Source organism: Pyrgilauda ruficollis, unplaced genomic scaffold (assembly GCF_017590135.1).
Source record: "Pyrgilauda ruficollis isolate IOZ18807 unplaced genomic scaffold, ASM1759013v1 scaffold27, whole genome shotgun sequence".
Taxonomy (NCBI): Eukaryota; Metazoa; Chordata; class Aves; order Passeriformes; family Passeridae; genus Pyrgilauda; species Pyrgilauda ruficollis.
Genome location: NW_024524044.1, coordinates 6,521,092 through 6,546,283, shown reverse-complemented (window position 1 = coordinate 6,546,283; position 25,192 = coordinate 6,521,092). Strand labels below are relative to the sequence as shown.

Sequence of the window (25,192 nt, the reverse complement as noted above, 5' to 3'; positions counted from 1 at the left end):
CATGGAAATGGTGTAGACTTTAGTGGCTCTGAGCTCATTACTGGCAAGATGCCGAAAACTCCTGCTCTTGCTCTTGCTCACAGTACCTCCCAGTCATTGCCCCCTCTTGTTTCTGTTGTCCTCTTTGCAGGACTGGAACCAAGCTCGAAGGCACTACTGAAGGGAGAAGAAAAATGAGGTACTTGGTTTCCTCTGCTTAGGCCCAAAAAGTGTCCCAAGTTGTCAGCAGGATCATGCCCTGCAGTGCTTCTTGGAAGGGGGATGGGGACTGGATGACTTACCTCCCTGAAAATCCACTCTATGCTTCCTTCTCCTTGCCCAGGTATCAAGTGGAGAACCAGGTCATGACCCCTTTGAAAGTGCCTGTTCCCTTCAGCATAAAAAGATGGACACCGTGTTGTATTTTCTCAGATGAGGCCACTTTGCACCAGACAGGTTCCTCTCAGGGTCTTCCCCTCCTACACATGGAGAGTTCTTAAGGTCCACCCTTGTCTTGACTGAGCAGAGCAGCTACAATAGGAAAGGGAGTGGAGCCAAAGTGGTTTTGTCCAGGAATTGATGTAAACACACTGCAGGGTGAGGAGGAACAGAGGTTGGGATCTTTGGAAAATCAATAACACAGGCTAGACTGCATGGCACAAGTCTTGAGAATGGGAGGTTTGGGGTAACATTAAGACTGAATTGAAAAAGTTCAATGTTGGAACTATTTCCCTAGGAAGATTAAATACTAGAAGGTACTAAGAAAAGGTTACACAAGCATCAGTCAAAAATTACTTAGGCATAGCTGATCTTATTTTGGAGCAGAAATACAATCCCAATGACTTCTTAAGCTCCTTTCCAAGTCTACTTTCTACTATTGCTCTTTGAACTGAATGGGGCTTAAGCAAGCACCTTCCTCTGGAGATTCCAGAGGATTCCATGGAACAGGATTCCATGGAACCCACTAGCTGCGTCTGGCAGCATCACATGCAGCACATCCTATAAAGGATGCCACATTCCACTGTATTGCTGGAAAGACTCCACACCACTCACAACAGTGAAACCTGTGTCATCTGGGCTTCCTAAGAAACCAGGTATTTTAGAAAGCAGTAACAGTCCCTGGTAATGCTACCTGTGTGCTAATGATAACAGCCACATGGAAGTATTAATGTATTATGGCTATGCCATAATGGCTCTGTACATTCCTTGATGTTGCTAATTCAGAAGTTCACTAACCTATAACAAGGCTAATTTTAAGAATTTCACTGGCATTATTAAGCTAAGAGGACAATAGACTCTGTGGTGTACGTGGTCCTAACATCCTCGCCAATAAAGACAGGTTGTGAGGTAGAGAGGCTTCTTGTGGATAGAAGCATTCCTTTAAAAAAATTAATTCGGATATTTCTTTAGAACTTTAAAGGAGATATTTGTGTCACTTTTTCAACCCCACATGTGAAAATCAAATTGCCTTAAGTATTTGAGCTTAAGGTGTGGAGAACACTACCTTTCAGACACAAGGCTACCCTGAAACTAATTAAAAAATATCCATTTTATAGAATAGCTTTTAGTACTAAGTCATGATGTGACACTAAGTCAAGAGGTTATCACTAAGAGGACAAATTTTAATATGTCCTCTTAGTGATAACCTACTCCTTGCTGCACAGGTTGTGAGTAATGCAGTGCGGTCAAAATGTCAGAGCAGGGCATATGATTAGCATTTTCTCATATATTTCTGTGTATTTACATACATCTGTACAAACTAAACATGAACTACAAAACTGGGACCTAAGTGTGGAAATGACTGGATCTAACCTAGGTTTTTCTCTTTATGTGAATCAGTTCCTGCCATCACTTACATTGGTCAGCAGCCCCTGAGGACTCAACAGCAGAGTTTTAGGTTAGATAGTACAAAAAGGTTCTTCACATGGAGGGTTGTTGGACACTGGGATGGGTTCCCCAGGGCAGTGGTCACAGCACCAGCCTGACAAGAGTTCAGAAAACCTTTGAACAATGCTCTCAGGCATTTGGTGTGACTCTTGGGGGTGGTGCTGTACAGGTCCAGGAGCTGGATGATCCTTGTGGGTCCCATCCAACTCAGTATATTCTGTGATTCTGTGATCTGAAAAGACAATGGGAATTTCTCTTTAGGGCTAGGAAAGCTAGTCAGGAATCAAGCATGTGGATGCTCTTTGATCCTCCCTATGCACTTGCCTGAGACTTATCTAACTCACGAACACCGACATCAAGTCCTGGCTTGCCAAAAGGTACTATCAGGACATAAAAGCCATTTTGTTTAATGATTACTCATAGGGAGTCAGATCAAATGGAATCATTTGGGAGGAATGCTGTCCCAAACTCTGCAATTCTGTATACATCAGTGGAGCAAAGGTGTTTACATAGGAGAAGAAAAATACATTACACATTGTCTGCAAATGAAAGTTGCGATAAACAAGACTTTGAAGGAGAGTAACAATGTGATGTTGAGCAAGAGCGCAACCTCTCCATCTTCTAAGTCTGTGAATGCTCTGCTGCTTACTTGTCTGATTGAGAGGACCAAATAAATAAATCTCATCTTTTCAGGCAGAGAAAAAGACAGAAAGAAGCTGTCTGAACATTTATGCAGAGTTCCACAACTTTTATTGTGCTGTAGTGAGACCCACTGTGAAGTAATTTGGTGGCAAGCCTTGTTTTCAAGGAAAGCTCTATTTTGTCAACACAAGCTGAAGAGCTCTGTTCAGTGCAAGTCAGTTATTATTACTACTCATTCTATGTGGTCAACACCACAATGTCCAGTGATTTCTTTTTACAAATTCCCATCCAAATACTTGAATCTGAACCGAACACCTGAAATGAATAGAGAGGTACCATCTGACATGCCTCTGGGAGAAATACATTACTGAAATGAAATTAATTTATATTATATTTCAGAAATTAATCTGGCAGAAATTTTAGCCACCTCCTGCAAACTCTTCACAAAGGATTAAATTAATCTCTATGGAAAAGCTGGAGAGCTGGAAATTTATTAGCTATGCACAAACTTCTCATACCATAGAGGTGAGCACTACAGTGGTAGTAGTATATGAATGCTGACAAATTAGTTTTTCTGAAGATCTATTGTACACAGACCATCAGGAAATCATCAGGAAAAGAATGTAAGCTCTTTTGAACTTTCAAACTTATATTCTTCCAGGCAGATTGTAAATCCACATTAACAATACTATAGGCATCTTTATTATGTGTTTTTGCCTAGGCAAAAGCTCATACATACAAATGGACAACAGCATCAACAAATGCCTTCAGAAGCAATAAGCAAGACCACAAAAACAATACATACTCAACCATCTTATTATTAAAAAAAAAAAAGAAATCCCCTAAATATCATTAAAAATATGTTTTTCTACTTTACATTACGGTTTTGTACTTTTGAGGAACTATTCTGTCATGCTTTCCAGCTTATCTCCACAAGTTCATGGTATACAGACAAAGGAGGTCACGGTGGGTAAGGGAAAGGGTGAAGCAGTACTTCACCCACCACTAAGTGCTGCCTGGTGTGGTATAGTCTCATGAAAAACCAATTACAAAGCACCCTGGAAACATCACTGGATGTCTGGCATTGGCTATGACCTGCTTACAAATAACATAAGGTGAGATTCATGCCTAATCACATAGTTTCATAATCTAAAACATTAGAGAAAAATAGTGCAAGAAGTGCCTAAAATGACCGTGCTATGCATGAAGCTAAAACTCATTACCGAGTTTCAAAATAATTATGAATTTGACCAAAAGACAGTTACAGGTGAATTACAAGGCACTGATGGTCTACTAGGAAATCTTTTACTGAGCATAAATACGTTCTTATATGCCTTAATTTTAGCCACATATTTTCTCAAATGAAGGATTTGAAAACATAGCTACAATTTTTATATCTTGGGGAAAAAAATCTTAAATCAGTTCAGAATTGATCTTTTCACCACTAGCTCTTTTATTGTTTCTTTTATCCCCTGTGAGAGTAGTCAAACCTGGGCATGAATTGCCCAGGGAGATTGTGAAGTCTCCATCCTTGCAGACATTCAAAACCTGACTGGACATAGTCCTGGGAAATCTGCTTGAGGTGACCCTATTCCACCAGCTGGACTAGATGAGCTAAGAAAGTTCTTGTCCATCTTAACAATTCTGACTCTGATATAAAGTATGAGAGAAAGTAAGAGAGACATCTTGTCTCCATAAAGGTTCAGGCAGCTAGAGGAGCAATCACAATCTTTTCTAAAAAGAAGAGTCGTGTAATCTTACGTATGATAACATGATTATGCTTGCCTTAATGCAGCAGTAGTTCAGAGATGACACTGCTGGATTGAGCCATTACATTTAAAATTGTATGGGACCCGACTACTTTAAAGTTTCATAGAATTCACATCCCAGTTTGTGCTTTGCATATCTTTAGTGGCAAGATTTTTGTAGCGCTACTTTATTTTTATTTGCTATTAGAATGACAACAAGTTTTTGCAAAAGGCATCCACAAATCTGAGTGGAAATTGTATCCCTCTTAGTGAAAAAGTCATTTACAGTAACCATATTTTTTTTATGGAACTACCCCTTATCTACTCTATAACTAGCACTACTTGCCATGGAGAGACAAGCACTGGTATGTGATTGATGATGGTGGTCCCACAAAAACTGGCTTTAGCCATTACTGCACTGAGGAAATGTGACCAGAGATGTTCAGTAGGTTGACATTTATGTTTTTCCCTGACTACCTTTCTGCATTTCACAGATTTTGCTTACTGTTGTTAGTTAATGTTAAGGACAGAAACCACCCATAAAAATAGCTCACCTATTTCTGTTCAACTGCTACATTTTGCACCCAAAGTGTGAAGAAAGCCAGAGCGTTTGCTAGCACGACTCTCCCTCAGTATTCCCCTCATTCCCCTGGTACAAATCCAGAGGCAGAAGAACTCAGACTCTTAATGCTTAATGCTGCCATCTAGCTAATAGTTGCTGCCCACAGCAGGAGGAATTCCACCTTCTGAGAGCTGGTTCACTAGGGAGGTAACTGACAGCTGTAAAGATCCTTTCCTAAACTTGCAGCACCGGGCACTTCAAAATATTGATAATGGACTAGAGTCCTTCACTACTCTAAACCCAGCTCAGTTCATACAGTGAGATTTGAGCTGGCTGCCTGAGTTTGTTGAGTTTTCATACAGGGCTTTGAAAACTTGCCCCTGCTAATAATCAGGGCCTGGAGCAGTGTGGACACAGCCCCAGCTGCCATCGTTTTAGAGCTGCATGGCATTTCTGTGCACCAGTCCATCCCTCCAGCCTTTGTCCTCCCAACCCCTAACACTTCCTTGCTCATACAAGGGATAAAACAAGTAGTTCCCTTGTTTTCCCTGGTACCAGCACCACCGCCTGTGGGCAAGTAGGGAGTGAGAGAAGGACTTGATCCACATAAAATCTGATGTCCGTTGCCTCCCCCAGCCTGCCTTCCCAGGAAACCCTGATCCTGCTCCAGAAATTTGGCTCTCACATGGTGAAGCCTTTTTTGTTTAATTTTAGCCAGTGCTAGTAGTAGGCTTTTGTATGTTTTTCACAGCCTTAACTGTGAAACAACCACTGACACTATGCACCTATCTGGATCCTCAGACAGTCTAGAAAAACGATTTCAGACAGATGTGAACCACCTATTTGTGGCTGCAAGCTGTCAACAGAAGTAACCTGCGAGAGCAATGTACACTTCGGCATCAGCCCATCCGCCACCTCAGAAATGCACGGCTTCGGTGCCTTCCTTTTCTGGGGCCACTTGAGATGCTGCTCATTTCCCCACCAACACTTGGCAGAGGATGCCAGCGAGGCTCGGCGTCGACGGCGAGCACAGCGTCCGCTCTGCCCGTCCAGCGGGGAGTCCCGCCGTGCGTCCGAGCCGGCTGCGAGCCGGGCGCGCTTCCCACACGGGCCGGGACGCGGGGCAAGGAGCGCTGCCAGGGCCGGCAGGGCCCGAGCGCAGCAGCGCTGCTGAGGGCTCCCTGGCCAGCGGCTGCCCCTTGTCGCTGGGAGCAGGGCAGCCGAACCGAGCCGTGCCGAGCCGAGCCGTGCGCTGGGCTGCGTTGGCAGGTGGGGTGTTACGGCATTCCCAGCCCGGCCTGAGCGACCCTGTCCCGGACACTCGCGGGCCACAGCGCTCGCCGGGGCGGGAGGACATGTTAGCCCGGCCCCAGTCCCGCCTCTGCCTCCGCCGGGAGCCGCTCGGAGCAATTCCCACGGCAACCCAGGCTCGACCCCCTTCCCAAACCCCGCCTGTCCCCAATGTCCCCCCCTTGTCCCCCCCACCCCCCCCCTCGCCCCCCCCCCCCGCCGTTCCCGCCCGGCTGCCGCCGCGGGTCGGAAACAGTCCGTGTGTAAACTCGACGTGTCCGGAAAGGTGCGCGCCGCTCCCCGCCTCGCTCCGTGCCCGGCCGCGGGCGCGCCCGCCGAGAGCGATGCTGGACCCTTCCTCCAGCGAGGAGGAGTCCGATGAGCTGCTGGAAGAGGAGCGGCGGGACGTGCTGGTGGCGGCGGGCGGCGGCTCGCCGCGCTCGCTGCCGCAGCCGCCCCGGGACTCGCGGGGCAGGGAGGCCGGGGCGGCACGGGCAGCCAGCCCCAGCCCTTCGGTGCTGAGCGAGGGCCGGGAGGAACAGGAGCGCCTGCAGCGAGAGGAGCGGGAGAAGCGGCTCCGGCTGCAGCTCTACGTGTTCATCGCGAGGTGCATCGCGCACCCCTTCAACGCCAAGCAGCCCACGGACATGGCCCGCCGGCAGCAGAAGGTGAGCCCCCGCCTCCCCGCTCCCCTGCCCCGCCGTGTGAGCTCGTCCCCCGCGGGCCATCCCGCGCCGTCCGTCCCGCCCGCCGGGGCCGCGCCGCCGCCGTGGCGCTCCGGCCCGCAACAGGTTGAGCGGGGCCGCGGCACCGGCCGGGCACGGCGCGGGGAGCGGCTGCTGCAGGGCTGGCTGTCAGCGCGCCCTGCCCAAAACACACCCTTTATCTAGAAATCCATCAGTCACCGCGGGTGAAGTCGTTTAAGTTTTTAGAGTTGCGCTCGGAGTCGCCGTGCGAAGGGCACAGGAGCGCAGGGAGCGGGCGCACTTGGGGCCGTTCTGCGCTGGAGGATGTATTCCTGCTTCTCGGCGGTGCCTGATGGGTGGAATTAAACCTTCAGAGGTGCCTCCTGCCAGTCGCGTTCTGACCGTCTGTACCTAACCCGAGCAAATTAAGGCATAAAACACAGGTGAACGAGAAAACTATTTTGTTTAATGAATTACTGAGTGTGCTCTGTGCATAGAAGCAATCAACATGCGTGTTTGTGGTGAGAATGGCCTTCTAATGAAGGCTGACCTAAGTTGTTCTCTCTGTCTTGCACGTGAAAAACAAGCTTTTGAGAACTGGCTGGTGTGTGTAGGTATTTATGCTTATTCTCTCTTAATTTTGAGCTGTTGATTAAGTAGAACACTTAAAGTTTTGGACTAAGGCATTACATTTCCAGATAACTGCTTAAAAGCTCAGTTCTTGAAATGTTTGGTCAAAAAAAAAAAAGAGTATTTACTTTCAGTTCTGTAAACAAGCAAACTAATCCAAAACAAAAGAAACAAACAAAAACCCCATTCTACGTCACTTTCCAGAAGGATAGTGATAGGACACAAAAATTATGTAATTCTAGTTGGCTTTTATGATTTTGATGCTTCCATATGTCTAAGGGTTTGTAAAATCCAGTGCTAAATATTTTGGGGTATCTGAAGTATGCCTTTTGTAGGTAATTGTGTTTAGTGAATTCTCAGACAAGTTAATTTGGCAACATGATAGTAATAAGATTGTTTCTGGAAGATTATTTTGTTTTTATTAAGTGTTAGGTACTTAAACGCTAGAGCCTGAAGAGAGACATCTTGTAAACAGAAAGCCAAAGAAAATCTGAAATAATAATTTTCAACTCACTGGAAATTCCATAACCAAACACAGAATCATCATAGAAATTATATTTTGAAGAGATATCTGAATCCCTCTAGGTGTGACTTCCCGCTGGGCAAAGCCAAAGCAGACTTGATGTAGTGTTCATATCAATCTAGCTTTAAGCCTCCAGGGATGGGGTCTCACAACATGTGTGACCTGCTCTACTGCTCCATTGCCCTTCTCTTGATTAAATTTTCCTAATCAGCTTCCAAGTTGCAGCTTGTGGCCATCAATTGCAGAAGATACTGAGCATTTAGAAGTTCTCACTGAACTAAGTCACTAAGTATAGGAGCTGTTTTAAAAATAGCAACTGTATTAATTATTTTTGTTAATAAAATGTATGAAAAGAGATTACTGATGTGCAGCAAATGCAGAAATAAAACTGTTGTGGATTTAACGATGAGCAGTGAACAGACTGATTGACAAAACTGACTTGATACCTACAATTAAATATTGCTCTTGCTAATTAATATTTTTAAGTCAACTCTGGATTTTGCTTTAATTGCTGTATGTACAAAGCTGCTTTTGTCATATTTAGAAATATAGCTGCAGAACAAGGATGACTTGTCTTTTCTTGGTCAGGAAATAGTGTTTTTAAATAAGACATAACACAAAAAATAAATCTTCTCACTGAGGAGTTGTGCTTCTCTCTAGACCTAATGAAATGCACATAACCATCCTTCCTCTTACTTGACAATTTTGTATATATTGCCCAGTAAATTATTGCATGTAGGGTAGCAGAACTGGTTATGAGTTTTGAGAGTTCAGAGAACTGCTTTGATAGTTTGGGATTGCCGAGAACCACCTGAAGGAGCCCTCTTCTATGTGTGACTTCTGTTCTCCGTGCTGCACGGTGCCCTCATGTCAACCTTGGGAGCGAGAGTACAACCACCTGTCTTAAACCATGTCCTGAAGGAAGACACTTTGGGAGGTGTGACAGGTGCTCTGGAGAAGAGATGACTGAGAGGGGACCTTATCAAAGTATATAAGTATCTGAAGGGAGGGTGTCAAGAGGATGCTCTTCTTCGTGGTACAAAGTAGTCTGACAAGAGACAGCAGGCAGAAACTGGTGCACAGAAAGTTGCATCTGAATATGAAAAAGAACTTCTTTACTGGAGTATGAGGAAGGACTTGTCTACTGTGCGGGTGATTGCACACAGGAACAGATTACCCAGAGAGGCTGTGGAGTCTCCCTGACTGGAGATATTCAAGAACCATCTGGATGCAATCCTGTGCCATGTGCTCTGGGATGACCCTGCTTAAACAGCGAGGTTGGACCAGATGACCCACTGTTGCCCCTTCCAACCTTACCCATTATGTGATTCTGTGACTCATAGTCTATGGGATAAAAGTCTGTCTTATTTCATGAATTAATTCTCTATCTGCTGAGATAGGATGCAGATATGGACTTGATCTCTTGCTCTTTTGCTTCAGCTCTGACTTGTGTGACAGCATGTGGCCAGCTGTCCACTGTGAACTGGCCTGGGGTTTCTTACCTGCATTATGTAACTGGAGCTGTTAGCTACAGCATGCCCTGTCCATCATGGGTTATCCAAGGTATGGTTTGGAATGAGAACCTATGATGCTGTGTCATTTCAACTTGTGAACTCCTTGTGGTGCTTTTGCACCAGCAGTCTTTCAAGAGCCTAATAATAGTATCCACCCTGCTTAAGAGCAGAAGTAATTTGTTCTTTCTGCCAGTTCATTTAGCATATTGCTGAGCAAATATTGAGGAATGCAGTTTGCTTCCTTTTTAATGTGGAACATATTATGCAGTAAGGGAATGAGATGGAATTCATATATCAAGTATCTTCAACTGCGTTGTAATGTCAGTAAGGAAATGGGTTACAATATGGCTGGCTTCTTATATTCTTGCTTTAGTGTCAGATTAAAATGTACTATATAGTGTCTTTAAACCACCGTACTTAAGGACTCTGCTATACTAATTAAAGAATTTTGAATGCAGGCAGTGTTTCACTCCTCTGTTGTCCTTTCCTCTTCCTTCTTCTTACTAAGTAAAATTAGCTCTGCTATATTGTGATAGATAAGGTTAACTAGAAAAGAAAATCAAACTTTAAGAAAAAACAAGAACTGGCATAATTTGCCAGAGTCCATGAATTCCTCCATCTTGTTTTTAATGATAAATTCAACATAATTTAGCCCAGAGTTTGCTGAATCACATGCTTTTATAATATGGCTCTGTGTTTTTTTCCTTAGTCTCTATGATGCATATGTGGTAGAAATACTCTTCTTTAACTGCTCAGAGTTAGTTGATGACCTACTATTATATCCTACCTTATTGTGGTTGCTGGTAGATTTTTGATAGAGAAGGGGAAATAATCAAATTTTGGAGGTGTGGGACTGAAGCATGGTGTTATTTTTCAAGGTGAGGTAGCATATCCTGGTAAAGAGGGAGTTAGCTCTACAGGGAAGGGCTAGTATGTATTTAGTAACATATTTTCAATAGATATTTGTGAACATTTAGTCATGTATTTTCCACCTAGCAGAGAAATATGGATCATTACATATTGTTCTTTTATAAAGCAAATTTTGTCTGTCCCTGGTTTAAAGTGACTGTCACTCTTTTGTAGCTACCACCTTTTTATGAGTCCCCTCAAACATATTTCACCATTTTTTTCTTCTGCCTCTTCCCTCCTCCTTGTTTCTAGTCCCAACAAAAGAGAAGACAATCGTTAACTAAGCCCATTCCTCTTCCTTCTGTTCTCCTACCCCAGCCAAACCCAATCTCAAACCACCAGATTGAATTTATCCATAGAATGAGATTTAGGGAAAGAAATTCACTTGTCACTGTCTTCCATCAGGGGAAAGTGGTATATGTGAACATATATTATATATATGAGTATATATGTACTGAGTCAGTGATGGCCCTGGTAACTGCTGTTTATACTAATCAGTTGTACACTCATATGTACCCACCCAGTTGTACTTAGTGAGTGTACAGAACCAAAGTCAGGTTCTGTAGCTGGGACATGAATCAGAGTTCCTGGGGAAGGAAGGGACAGCAAAGTACTACAATTAACTCTCCCCCCCCCCCCAAAAAAAAAAAAAAAAAAAGGTGTGTTTTCTGTTTTTCCTGTGTTTTTCTTTCTCAACATTTTAAAATTTCCTCTAGTAATCAAGAAGCCACACAGAAATCCAAGACTAAGGGAGAAGCACTCCTAGGCTAAACAAGGTTTTTTAATGTATGAAAAGCTTACTGCATCAAAGCTGATAATTCATGTCTTGCTTTCATAGGTGATAGGTGTTAGAAGTAATTGATCTGGCCATGTAGAATTCATAACTGAGTTTACTTCCTGAATACTTGATGACCTATTTTCCTTCCATTCCTTCTCTCCCTTCCGGCTACTAAATCATGAGTAGATCAAAAGCATTGACTTCTGGTTAATTCTCAAAAATAGGAGCAGTAATCAGTAATTTATTTTCATCTGAATTTTGTGCATTCATTCTTTCTTCTTGCTTGGACTTTATCTGTAAAGGAGAGGTTTATAATGATATGTGTTCACTACATAACACTGTCAGGAAATACTCGTTATGGGGATAAACTTCATTCTCTGGATTGCACTTTTATTCCCAATGTTTGTCTTTCTTCAACCTCAAGCCCTGTATCTCCTTGCTTTTGAGCTGGTGATGTGTATCTGCTTATTTATTGGCTAAGCATGTTTTGGGAAAGAAAAATTGTCTCTTGGCCTCTGAACATGCTTCATTAGATGTTGCTTTCTGCACTGCTAAAGTAGCAAGGAGAATACATCCAAAACCATTGTTTTCAGAAACTCTAGACATGTTTCAGAGAAAAAAACATAGCTATAAAACTTGTTCATTTGGTCAAAATTCTGCTAAAGATCTTTCTAGGAACATGTCTTCCAATTCTACCTTCATTGCTTCCTTTACACATTTTTAGTTATTTTTGTGGTGTCATATAAAGTAATTTTAAATCAAGTTTATTTCCTTCTTTTTCCCCATAACACGTTGTCATCATGCTCTAAGTTGTGTATCATTTTAATTTTTAGTCAAATGACTACAGAGAGTTCTGGTAAATCCTGTCAAAACCCATAATATAGTAGCCTACAGACCTGTGTACATGTTGAGACAAGGTTATTCACAAATAGATCTTTCTATCCCATTGAGACCAGCTGTTTGGGGAAGAAGTTGGTTTTACCTGCAGTAGGAAAGTTGCTCCCCATGGGCAATTGAATCAGCCATGGTTGAAGAAGTACTGAAGGGTGATGAGAAAAGCAAAGCCTCCTAATAACCAGTGCCGCTTCAGAAATGACAACCCATCAGAGTTTTGTTTTAATCTTAAATTCTTCTTCTGGCCTACCAGCTCAGCATTGATCAGTGTGGCTTGGCCAGAAGCTGGCAGTGTGCTGGGAAGACCACATATTGGTAAACAGCTGTGTAATGAAGTGAACATGTTTGGACAGTCTGCAAACCTGGCCTACTATGATGAAAAATTTATCACTCTCTTCTTTTGCCTGTTTTTTTTTTGTTTTGTTTTGTTTTTGTTTTCAATGCCTATTTTGCCAATACTTGCCTTTGAAATTTGAGTAGTTATTATTATTGGATGGGACAATTTTATTTTTAGTTTTCTGAATGCATGACCTCAGGTTCTTTTTTTTTGTCACCCACACAGTTTGACAAGTGTGTTAACTCTGTTGGCAAATACCCCATTTTAAGTGCTTGTGGAAGACTAGTTATTAGGGTTTTTTTTGTACAGGGGAGCTGAGAGGGGGAAAGTTTGAAGGATCAGTTGATCTCTTCAGGGACTGTAGAGGGGAATTGTCTGGCTGGGCTGCCTTGCATTTCTAAGCCCTCTGCAGTTGTTATTCTCACATTGCATTTTGTGTTTCTGAACTGCTGTAATTGGTGCTTGAGAGGCAGAAATACCAAATCACCTCATCTTGTCTTTAATACTTTCTCAGACATCATCTGTGAAATATATTCACTGATGCTGTGGAATAACAAAGCTGGGGAAAGCACTTTTTTCCCCTCTGAACCACACTCCTTTACCTGCCTGACGTGCAATATATCCAAATATCAATTACTACATGCTGTGTTTAACTGTGCGCTATTGCCAGAACAGAAAATACTGTTTTGTTGCTAGTTGACTATTCATTGAGCAATGTATTCCTGTAATAGCAAATTTTCAGTTTTTCCCCCTTGCTCCCCCATGCAAACCTGTTGTCACCAGTTGATGTTTGGGGACACTACTAACCAACTGCCTTTCCATTTTCATGCTGGTTATTAGAGTCGGTTTTTCTCTTTTTGGCTTTGTACCATTTCTTTTTAATACTGGTTAATATCATCCTGAAGTTGCTTTCAGTATGTATTGGTTTGCTTTTTTAATGTACCTTTGTATTTGTGTTCTACTCTCCTCTTATCCTTGTTTCTCCCTTGTGTGTAGATGTCCCTTACTTTGCTAGCTTGACATATCCCTCCTTCCTGCTGCTTCCCTTTCTGCTAGTGGAGGGTTAATAGCTCAGGGACAAGACTTGCTTTATTGACCCAAGAGGTGTCCTTAGAGGAAGACAGGATGATGTGTTTGTTGTCTGCTGGGAAAGTCCTTGGCTCTCCACCTCACCTCTGCTTGCTGAGGGATGTGCTTTTGGGTGTTTGTCTTTATGCCTTGGCTCTGGTTCTATATTCAGTTGTACTGAGCCCCAGTTAGTATATTACTCTCTGTCTAAAGCCAGTCTCTAAGGCTTTTAAACGTTTAATCCTGAAGTCAGTTTTCATATAGGGTTTTTTGGCACATTAGCTGCAAACATGCCTCCTGTATTTCTTTCCAAGTTACTCCTCTTGCTGCCAGCTGATGGCAGTGGCATGCACAGGTCTGGCACTCAGACTTCTCTGCGACTTCTGGCTCTTGCCATTCAGGATGGGAGGCAGGGTGAGGAACAGAGTCTGCTGGAGTCCTTCTCATTTGCCTAGTGCCTGTCTCCAGTGCCCATTTCTGCCTAGAAGTGCTGGCACTGAATTGAAAGCAGCCCAGTTCTTGTGCGTTGCAGCTGATTCCCCCAGGTTTCAGCATAGCAGCTGTGAAAAGGCAGTTTTCAGTTTGTTGCTGTGTGTGGGAAACTCTGAGCAGCAGGAGAGATAGTGTTTGCATGTCGGTACCAGGCTGCATCAGCTTAAGCTTGCATTTTGAAGGTTATTTTCTCAGCCATAAGCATTGAAGGCTTTTCATTTTGTATTTAAAACTCCCTAGAAGTTGGTGGTACTTGCTCAATAGAATTTATTTCTGCTTCTTATTTATTTTGCAGTGAGGTAATCAAGCATATGCTTCTCTTCAAGTGTAACTGCTTGTATGCATGTGTTCAAGAACGGTCTTGAGTGTTTTTCCTGTCAGGAAGGGGAAAAGCATTAATTAACAGCATTGTGAAGAATGAACAGAGCTACAGTGAGTACTTTAAATGTGTGACCTGGTGAATCAAAATTAGAAAAAGAGAAGGTGATTATACAAGAATTTTTCAGCAACTTTGTTTCCATTTTTTTCTCAATCATTAATTATTCATTTATGTTCAGTTGTCTTGTCTGTAGGGTTTTAGAAATAGAGTTTCTGTGTAATGAAAGTGCTGGAGGGATACTCTGAGTGATAGACACAAAAAGAGTCCTTAGGTTAATACTTTGAGTAGACTTGTTTGGGCCATAGCCAAGGATGTGGAAGAAAGGACAAATACACAGGGCATAAATGAGACTTCTGAAGAGATGCACATCTGCAATGATTAGGGGAGAAATAGCCACCAGTGATGAAGAATTTCATGGACTAAGTTGAAGGTGCTGAGAAAGTGTATGAAACTGAATTAATTTTGGGGTAGAGTAACTGTTCAGCAAGGACAATGATAAAGTTGAAGAGGAATGAATTTGTAGCAGAGAACTCCATTGGTCATGCGAGTTACGCTTTTCAGTATGAAACAGAAATGAAGGAGGAATGTCTTGGGGAGTGATTTTGCAAGAAAGAGATTGGTCTAGAAAAAAGGATGGTGATTAAACTGGTATAAGGGAATAGTCTCAAAATCTATGTTAGCATAATACAGAATCGCTAGGGCAAAGAACTGGTGAGAAAAATGCTATGCAGAAGTTGGACAGTATGAAAATCAAAGCAGTAGCATATAGTGCACTGGGGAAAACTGGGGGTTTTTTCCTGCAGAAAGTTGGAGTTGTTTTATATGTTTAGGTTTTTCTGATGGTGAATTCATGAGTTTTATTTTTCTGAGAAAAAATTCACCTTCAGGCAGTCTACACCGAATATTTATCTTGCTGGCTTTTGCTGTGAAACATCCCCAGTTTGTGCCTATTGCTCATAAATTCCTTGATTTATTTGTAGATTATGTATTCTGAGGCCTTGTAGCAAGGTTATTTCTTATTCAGAAGTGTTCTACAAATGTTTCTCCACTCCAGCTATGTAATACATCACGTACATATTATTGCTAAAGTATTAATATTGATGATTTAATTTTTTTTATTGTTTTGACCTCCTTATGGATGGAGTGTAGGCAAAGAGAAGAAATAAAAAAAAAGTAAGAGGTTGTTTGGTATAGATCTAATATTAAATCATAGAAATCAGTTCCCCTTTCACTTTCTCTTCCTTCCTACAGTGTCATTAATAGGCAGAGGATTTTTCAGTGTTTTACCACTGGGGATTTAAGAGCAAATAGTGGTTTTATGTTGAGATGGCAGTTAACAAACTCCATTAGAATTTTTCTTTTTGTATTAATATTCAGCTAGCTGTTGGAGTATTTGCCTGAATGGACACTTAGATTCTGCTTGCAGTGACTTATCTCCAAATGCAGTATCATTCTCATAGCCACACAGTAGAGATTCTGAGCATACTAGTACATGGTTATGAAGTATCTAGATATGTTTTAGCTTAAATATTCTGCGATACAAGTTCTGAAAATCTTGTTTGTATGACTTTGGGCTCTTTTCAGCATACTTTGTCTCCCAAATTAATTTACTTTAAAAACACTACTTGAGATTAAGGACGGCTTTTAAAATTGTCTTCCTCTGCCATCCAAAGTGTTTAGGTACTTAACAACTTCATGTTCCCAGGGCTTTTTCTGTGATAATAAATGTTATAAAATTATATAAATGGCATATAAAGCTATTATAAGATTAGCTATGTTTTGTGAATAGAAGCCTTCTGTTTTATCACCTGGAATATAAAAACCCAAATATCCTACAGTGGAAAGCTGAAAATTACAAGATCCAGCTGTGCATGCATATGTATTGATGTATTTTGCTCATGTGTCGCTGAAAAGGAAGTGTTGTTCTTAGCTGTGTAATGTAAAGCTAATCTGTTTGTTCTGCAGATCACAGACCCACTCATACCAGACTGTGCGAGTATTTTTGTGTGTGGCTCTCTCTCTCAGACACCCTGAGTGTAGGATGTACTTTACAGGACTTCTTTAAGAGCCAGATGAAAATTGTTTGTCTCCTCTTTGCCCCCACTACCCGTAGCCTGGGGTGGGGAATTTTTAAAACCTCTTTCCTTGCTGAATTGCCCAGAAGGTCAGTAGCATGCTGTGAACAGAACTGCTGGTGTCTTTGCTTGGCTCTTCCTCAAACTTTAATTGGAGCAACTGGATTACACCAGTCTTTCTGCTGCTTTAATATACCTTACTGTCTGTAGATGAAAAAGCCCATGTAAGAAAGAGAAATATTATTTATTTAAAATAACAAAAATATTCAGATTATTACTAAACCTCTAGCTGTTTTATGTGTTCTGGATATTTAAACTCTAATGGTTTATTAACCTATTGATTGCTAACAACATTTGGTCGGAACTCAGTCCAGAATGGCCTTCAAGAAGCCACAGAGGCATGATAAAATCAGCAAACTGGGTGAAGCCTCCATACATGACCCTCTTGCTGTATTACAGACTGTGTCTGTTACAAGTGCACTTAACTATAGAAAGCAGCACAAAAGGGTAGGAGACTGTACGGGCTGGCAGGTTCTGTTTCACTGTACAGATGTACTTTTCTGGTGTCACACTGCTTGCCAGTGGAGACATGACTTCAGAGAGTCAGAGAGATTTAATATACAGCAATTAATAGAGTCAAGAAAGAGAGATGGAACCTAAATGAGATAAATAGCACAACAGGGACACAAGAGTCTCCTTTCTGAGCCATTAAAGCAGGACAGCATATGCAATGCAAACATAAAACCAGCTGAAATAACAAAGTAATAAGAGTCTTGCTATGTCTGAAGTTAATTAGGGGCAACAAACTGCCCCTAATTACTGAGAGTGTGGGCTCCTCAGCAAAGCTGCCTGGGATACTAATTAAAAGAACTGATTATAAGAAATAGAATGAATAATTAATGACTAAGAAGTCATTTTCAAGAGTATCTTCAGAGAGCAAATAATGTGCCCTTGGAAAATATTGTGACACCCTGAGCCATCCACTAAATCTAGTCCTGCAGATAGACCTGAACTGACTTGCAAGTTTGCTGTGCTTATGCTTTCTAGTGCTGAGGCAGGGACTAATAAGGGCAGAATGACAGGTAAAATAGGAATAGTATTGCCATTTCAATATCAAATGCTCTCTTCAACTGTTTTTTTAATGTGTGACTTCAATAGAACCTTGTGAAACACGCCGACATAGTATTTTGTTTTAGTAGTTGGCTTTGCAATAATTCACTGCTCATGGAACTGAGAGAGGTCTTTGGTGCTTGCAGAGGCCCTCTGGGTAGCATCCTCTGTGTTGATTAGTAGCATGTGTGTCTGTAGCAACTGTTGGCTGTCAAGTGTATGGGCCGCCAAATGGACTGTGATTTTTTGATGTTCTTGAAAAAACAGCAATATGGAAATTGCATCTGACAGAATAAAAATTGAAAGTTTAAAGATTTATATTCTTCTTAAGCTAAATTAATAAGGCTTTTTAATCCTAAGCAGTTCTTTAAAGGGGCTAATCAGGGGTAAAGTTTTAGCCAGGCATCTGTTTGGGTATTCCCACCTAATTGGCACTCCATAATTTATTAATTTAAACTGCTTTTAATAGCCTTAATGCTCGGTTACATTGACACATATATATAAATTTAGATTAGGAATAAATAAAAATAAATGCTTGGAAGCATTAAACCCTAGGAGCAATTTCCTGTACTGGTTCTAGGTTTCTGCTGGAGTCTGAGGTGGGAGGCTGCAGGTGCCCCAGAGTGCTGGGGTGCACATGAAGGGGACATGGGTCTTGAAGTAGTTAGGCTGGGCAATCAACCCACTGCTGTGTGATGTCCATCTAAGACAGATGTGACATTTAATTCTCAGTGATTGATTCTCTGTGATCATTGTAGTGAGCTCCTCTTTATGTGGGATTCATGTTCACAGAGGGACCAAACCCTGACCTGAAATACCCATGTCTTTGCAGTGTCTTTTAGCTGTTCTGAGCTTCAGTAGATTCATCAGGCTGCCCTTGGTCCCATGAGGCTGTGTTGCAGTGAATGGATTAGCATCTGTTTGGTCCCATAAGGTTGTGTGCTGTAACTCTGGATGTCTTCACATCCTGGGAGAAGGATGTGAGCACAATGGACTCCTGTGTGCTCCGGGTGAGACCATGATCCATGGCAGAGGCAAGCAGGGAAGAAAGATATAGGTACAATGGAAGGGGGTTAGAATGAGTGCTGCCCTGCATGTTACGATCTCATTGGTTTTAAAGTTATGATTAAGTATAAAATACTGAAATAGAAGTTACTTTATACTACTGCTTTTTCAGAAATGTCTTATTTGTTCTGTTTATTGCAGTAGAACTCGTAAATTGCCATTTAATTTCTTTAAAAACAAACATCACACACTCCCAACCCCCGCCAAACCAATCCAACAAATCCAACATCCCAGACCCTGCAGATCTGTATTTCTGCCTTGACGTTTGTAGCTTTTTCAAAGACAAAACTCCTAAAACTTGTAGTAGTGAAGCAAAGATGTTTCATATGAATTGTGTTAAAAGTAAAGATTTTATTTTTTTATTAATATTGAGCTTTTAGAATTGATCTGATTCCTTAGGGCTAGGTCAGAGTTCATTCTGTTGAAATGAATACACTGAATTTCTAGTATTCTATTTCTGCTCTTTAAGTTTTACAGGCATAAGACTTGAGTATCTTGCTTGATTTTATATTTAGGATGGATTTGTACCTTGGCTGCTGACATTTGCTTTGGAAGCATATGTGTTCTCAGTGTAAAGGATACTTTCTTTTCCTAATTTGATTGAATTTGCGGGTTTTTTTCTATAGTGGAAAAATGAATCCAGCAGGAAAGCAGCTATCTCAATTATGTGGTTTTAAAAAACAGTAAGAAAAAATTCTCCTCCTGCATAGCACAACTGCAGAGATAGTGCTTGCCTTTTACTCAGCCTGACTTTAGTGAGGCTACAGGGCAGCCAACACAGCCATTACAAGTCACATTTTTGGGAAAAAAAAAAAGAAGAAATTGATCTATTTTATTTTTAGTAGTGATGTGGTTAGGATGTGGACCAGCTGCTTCATATTGGTGGTCAGACTAACACTGCCTCAGTCAGTGCTAATAAGATAAAAGGGTAATGCCTATTGACTATAATAGCTGGAGTAATATGTCTGCTCAGAGACTGAGTGAAGAGGTGTGGGGAGCTGCAGCTCTGAGCAATACAGATGGTCAGTGATGCAAATCCATTTCAATCTATAGTTCTGGGGAGCCTGGAAAATTGACAGAATTGCGTAATAACATCAGAATAAGATAGGTAGTCTCTAACCTTTCCTTTCTGAAAGGCTGAAGGATTCAGGGAGAAAATCAGTAATTTTGTCAATGGGGTGAACCCATCCTTGGAAAGGACGGGCATTTGTGTGTGTAAGGCAGGTGTCAGAAGCATGTACTCACCACAGCCATTCATATGAATAAGTAAGAAAAAAACAGTACTTAAGGTACCAAAATTGAAAACCGTCTCAAATACTTGTGAGTTGCTGTTTAATTTTGGGCCCAATAATTTTAAGCCAAACAAAGTATTGCAATATTATGTTGGGTGTTTTTTTTTGTTTTGTTTTTTTTTTTTCTTCTGTTGCAGGTAAATAAATCTGTGCAATCAGTGCAGAAGAGTGAGAAATATCAAGATGGAATAAACAAGTCCCGTTTTGAGAAGGATTGGATTGCCTGAGTTAGGGACGCCATTTCTGCTGCAGTAGCTTCTAAACAGTTTAATGTGTGTATTTGCAAACTGTGTTCATACAACTTAGGAAACCAAAATAAGGGCTTGTTTTGAAAGGTAGCACACATAAGAGAGCTGTAGATTTTCCCTCAATATATTGTGTGAAAACAGGTATTTTATCCTCCTGCCAGTTCACAGAATTCTTTTTGAATCACCAGATAGTTACCAGGGGACACATCTGCTGCCAGACAGCTCTGCTACTGTATTTGTGCCTTTGACAGAACATGTAATAAGCCAGGCTAACAAAGCTGTTGTGCCTCAGGTACACCAAGTAAACATGCTGGCAAATATCATGGCTGAATGAAATTTTGGATTTGTTGTGGGATGGAAAGATTATATTGCAAAACTCTTGCAAAGCTGATGAATGTTTTCAACACACAGACAAGTTACTGTGTATCACACTTGAACTGCAGATGGGAAGGGACCTCCTGGGTTGAGTCAGTCTCATGTTCAAAAATAAGACATCTTGTCTCTTTTAGAAGCAGGTGAAATTTCACTTAGTAGGTATGGCTACTGTTTTTCCTTACTCTAATAGTTGTGAGACTTTTTTTCCCCAGACAAATGCATTTGCAGGTTTGGTTTATACCCACTTCCTGTTCTGTTTCCTCTGCCCTTCAGCTGTAATAACAGCTTTTCCTTCCTGAAGGATTTAGTAGAGGATGGCGTCTCATTCTGCTGTATGGAACAATCCAAGGTCTGAACCATCCCTCAGGCAGTAGTCTCTCTTCTTCTCTGACTATCCTAACTGCCTTTATCTGTAGGTTTTGCAGCTGGAATTAGTGCCTCCTTGTTCTCATGTCGCATGAACATGGTGCCTGGAGTGTGCTAAGGCAGTGCGTCTGGGCCTTCAGCTCAGAGCAGCCAAGAAGAACAAAAATGTTGCAGAAGTTGTTGTGAGTCCTGGCCTGAAGTTTGGGATGCTGAATTTCACTCCATTTCTCTTACCACAGCTCCTGTGGTGGCTGTTTTCCAGTACATCTTTTTATCCAATATGTTTTTTTAATCCACTCTGTGTGCTAGTGCATCCCAGCCCTGAATGCTAGTATCAGTCTTCAGATTCAGAATATTTGTAGTCATGTTCCTGTTCTCTCTGTCATAAAAACATGGAAACACTATATTTATGGTCAGTTTTCAGCTACCTTTCCTTCTATTTCTCCTTTAACAGTTACCTTCACATTTTTTGGAGTCTTTTTCCCCTTTGTGGCAGTATCTCCACTGTGTAATTGTTGTCTAGATAAGATCTACAGCCAGAAAGCAAGAGAAAAAAGAAAACAGATTACTTTTTTTTTATAATATTTTAAATTATTTTGGTAAATCGATGACTTTTTAATCCTTCCTATTCTGGGTCAGCTACTACTCCATTGCTCTCACCCTGATTCTAACCTTAATTTTTATATCCTGGTCTTGTGGAGTCTGTGCTTCTCTGCATGTAGAGACCTACTGCCCTCTTTTGGCAAGGAGGATACTTTGGTCAATGCTGGACAGCTTTCAGGCTCTTCAGAAGAGTTTGCACACCGCCTCATTCAGGTCTCAACTCTTCAGATGGCTGAACTGACTCCTCTTAATTCCTTGACATAGAGAATAAATTACCACTTCTCGGTTTCCAGACTAAAGAGATCTTCCTGACAAAATGCAAACTGCGGAGACCAGATTTGTGTTCAATAACCATGCCTATCAGCAAGCTCTCAAAATAATTAAGTGCTGTGGTGATAAAGAACAAAACATGTTCAGTGGCACAGTTTGTATGACTTCACTTGCAATGTTGCTGTGTTCTAATTTGTTTTTAGCCCAACTGCCATCAGTAGTCTTGAGTTCCTGGTTGTCCAGTAAGGTTCTAAAAAGGCTGTTCCTGGCATTCTGCCCTGGCTGTATTTGGCACACTGCAGAGCAGAGTTTACAAAACATCTGTTAGGTCAAGTGTTTTGTTGACCACAGGAGGTTAAATGGTTAGGACATACTGATTTCTCTATAGAGTCTGTCCAGACTTGTGAATTTTCACTATACTTTGGCATATTACTTGAATGCTTGTATCAGTCATGTATAGCATGAATAACATGTATAACAGCAGCATTTGGAGTTAATCCTTCCCTCTAAAATATTGAGCCAGTGTTTTTGTTTTGCAGCCCATTGGCATGTATATACAAGAGTTTTCTGTGCAACAGAAAACACAGACTGGTGCTTCCTTCCTAACTTCCTAACTTTCTTTACTTTGACACCACAACTTTGTGGTTGAATAGAGCACAAGAGTGAGTTACTTATGGCCCTATGTCATCTTTTATTCTGCCTGTAGTGTGGTAATTCAGGCATCTCCCAGCCCTGGAAAGTTGCAAGAACCTTACTGCCTTACTCCTACTCAGCATTCCTAAGTAATAATTTTAGGAAAAGCTGCTTCAAAGTATATACTGTGAATTTTTCTGAAGGTCCGTCATTTTTTCTGTACTTCTTGAGAATAGTGCTTGTGCTGGGGGCCAAGTGAATCACTTTGAAAATCTTGTTCCTATGAGGTTTTACTGCAAAGTTAAGCAAACCTCATTCACCACAGCTCTTCCCCTTCTCACACTCCTCAACTGTACTGGATTTTATGGAATGGCCTATATGTCTTTTGGTTTAGGCTTGTGTTGTCTGGTCCTTTGCATCAGAAGGAAGAAAAGCTTTAGAAAGGGGGAAAGAGGCATCCTGTCAAATTAAGTTGGTAGTCTCAGTAGAAGAGTGGAAAACTGGGAGTTAGAGGAAGGAATAAGCTCTCTCTCTGGAAGCTCTGATTTTTGTATGCTTCAGTCCTTCATCCTTATGCCTTCTGTGCAGAACAGGAAGAATATCGTAGTATTGCTCCTCTACTGTAACTTTGAAAAGAATAGTAATACTGAAAGTTGCGTTCTGTATGAAGTTTGGAAAGGAAATTACATCTCTGGAATATCAGACTACCCCCTAGCTGACAGTGCAGTTGTGATGTTGTAAGTGTCAGCTCAGTTTCTCTGACATGTACATAATCACTGTGCCATTTTTTTTTCTGTGACAGTGGGAGGGATGGAGATCGGGAATCCTGTTTTGTTGCCTTTTGGTTAGATACATAAACTACCAGTACAGTGTTTACCAAAGTTTTCTTAGGCAACTTTTGCAGGATTTAAGATAAGAATTGATTCCTGACTTAAACTGGGAAGGCTGGGAGACTTTCAGCCAACTTCCTTTCATTGTTTCCTTCAAACATCTGATGTTATCTGGTCTGTGGTCATGTTATTAAATGTGTGTGCTGTCCTGGAGCCACTTAACCTTTTCCCCTTTGCCTGTGTGCTATGCCCTATTCAGAACCTGGCCTTCAGGGGACCTGAGCAGGGAAACTTCTGTGGTTCAGTGGGATTTTGCACAAGTAGATGATCTGTGAATATATTGTGAAGATGTAACTAAGCATTCATGGAGAGTAATAGCTTTAGGACTATTTCATCCTTTTCTGTTTTTCTTTTTTTTTTTCTTTTTATCTTTAAGAAGGGAACAAAAAATTGGTCACACTGCTAAGCTCTAATTAGAGTAGCTTTAGAGAGACCTGCTTGATTTGCCTTTTGAGCTCTGTGCTCTGTCAGGTAGGTTTTGATCAAATGCTTTCCTGCCAGCATTCAGTTGTTAGCATTCAGTCTAAGTTAGTCACCAGTGAATTATAGTCTGTGATATGGTCCAGGTCCCATTGCTCTAGTTCTTTTCTCTTTATTGATTTCCATTCTCATTTTCATTATTGTCCGGGTCTCTCACTGTGTGCTTCCTAGTGCTTTTATTTTGTAGCTTTTCAGAATGAATGTCCGTGAGTCATGATTTGAAATAAAATGCTAATAATGACATTATGCAACACTTTGAAATAAACATTTCTGAAATTGTTCCTTTTAAGTGGTAGACTTTGAGAAAAATCATACCACTCTGCAATGATAAGGCAGTAGGAATTAGAAAAAATAGGCTGGTAAACTTTAACATTTTAATTTAAATACTTCATTCTTGAATAGGTTTGCCAGCATCAGGAAGAGTGAGAAAATTTTCTTGGCCATTTTCTTTAAGCAGAAATCAAGAAATTAAATCATAATTAGTGCAGAATTAAAAAATATGTAATTATATGTTTTTTCCTAATATACACAGATGTGAATAATGGGTAAATAGTGTTGTGTCCCCTTTCACTATAGGATTCTTACTTTAGGAATGTGCAAATGTTAAATGCTAGCTCCACCAAGTTGTCCAGAGGGATGTAACATGGTACGGCGATGGAGCCAAACATTGTATTAGAATAAGTAAATTTGAGTATGGACTATTGTGATATGAAAACTTGCCAGTTTTTGACTGTTTCTAGTCAGCTATTGGGTCTGTAGTTCTGGGTTTGTTTCTAAACTGAGAGATTTCCATATTCCCCTTTGTTTCAGTGGTTTCCTTCTCCCTGGAAGTAATACTTTTTAAAGACCTACTGATGAATGTGGGAAACCCTTCTGGTAGAAGTTTGTGTCCCTTGTCTTTTCTTGTCTTTGAAACTCTCTTTGCAGTTCTCTTGCAAGTGAGACCACGGAATGCAGCTGCAACTGAAGAAGTTTCATGATATGCTTTAAGAACTACAACTCCCATCCTCACTGCTGTTTTTTAATGAAATACTTGAGATCATGTAATCTGAATACTGTAATTTTTATTTCTACTATTTTATACTATTTATAATATTTATATTTTATTTATACTATTTTTCAGGAGTCTGAGTATTGGCAGAGGAGTCAATACATGGTGTAAAGCTAGGCAGATGAGAGGGGGAATAATTTGTTCTAGGGGAGGCAGTCTGGATTTTCCCTTCCTGGTGGTGATGAACACCCTTGCTTGAACGTTTTGGCTTTGAAGAAAACTTTAGAATTATTAACAAAGGAAAACTCTCATTTAGCAAAATTTTCCAGAACTAAGCATACCTTCAGTTTGGGTAGTATAGTGTTTCCTAGTAATTGGCATTTTTTCAAAAATTAATTTACATGGTTTTACCTATTTTGACAGTGGTGCCTCTGAAGGTCAGATGTGAATAAGAGGAACCCCTCAAACTCTCCATT

At 41.1% G+C, this 25,192-nt stretch overlaps 1 protein-coding gene across 3 annotated transcripts in view; it reads left to right on the top strand.

The window, feature by feature from the left end:
• Positions 1-6,384: 6,384 nt before the first annotated feature.
• Positions 6,385-25,192, top strand: part of CADPS2 (calcium dependent secretion activator 2) — a 282,475-nt gene continuing 263,667 nt past the window's right edge. For all 3 annotated transcript variants that reach the window (XM_041471490.1, XM_041471489.1, XM_041471488.1), the window contains exon 1: positions 6,385-6,776. In XM_041471490.1, the coding sequence (XP_041327424.1) occupies positions 6,453-6,776 (324 nt within the window). In that variant the 5' untranslated portion in view covers positions 6,385-6,452. The remainder of the gene's footprint in view (positions 6,777-25,192) is intronic.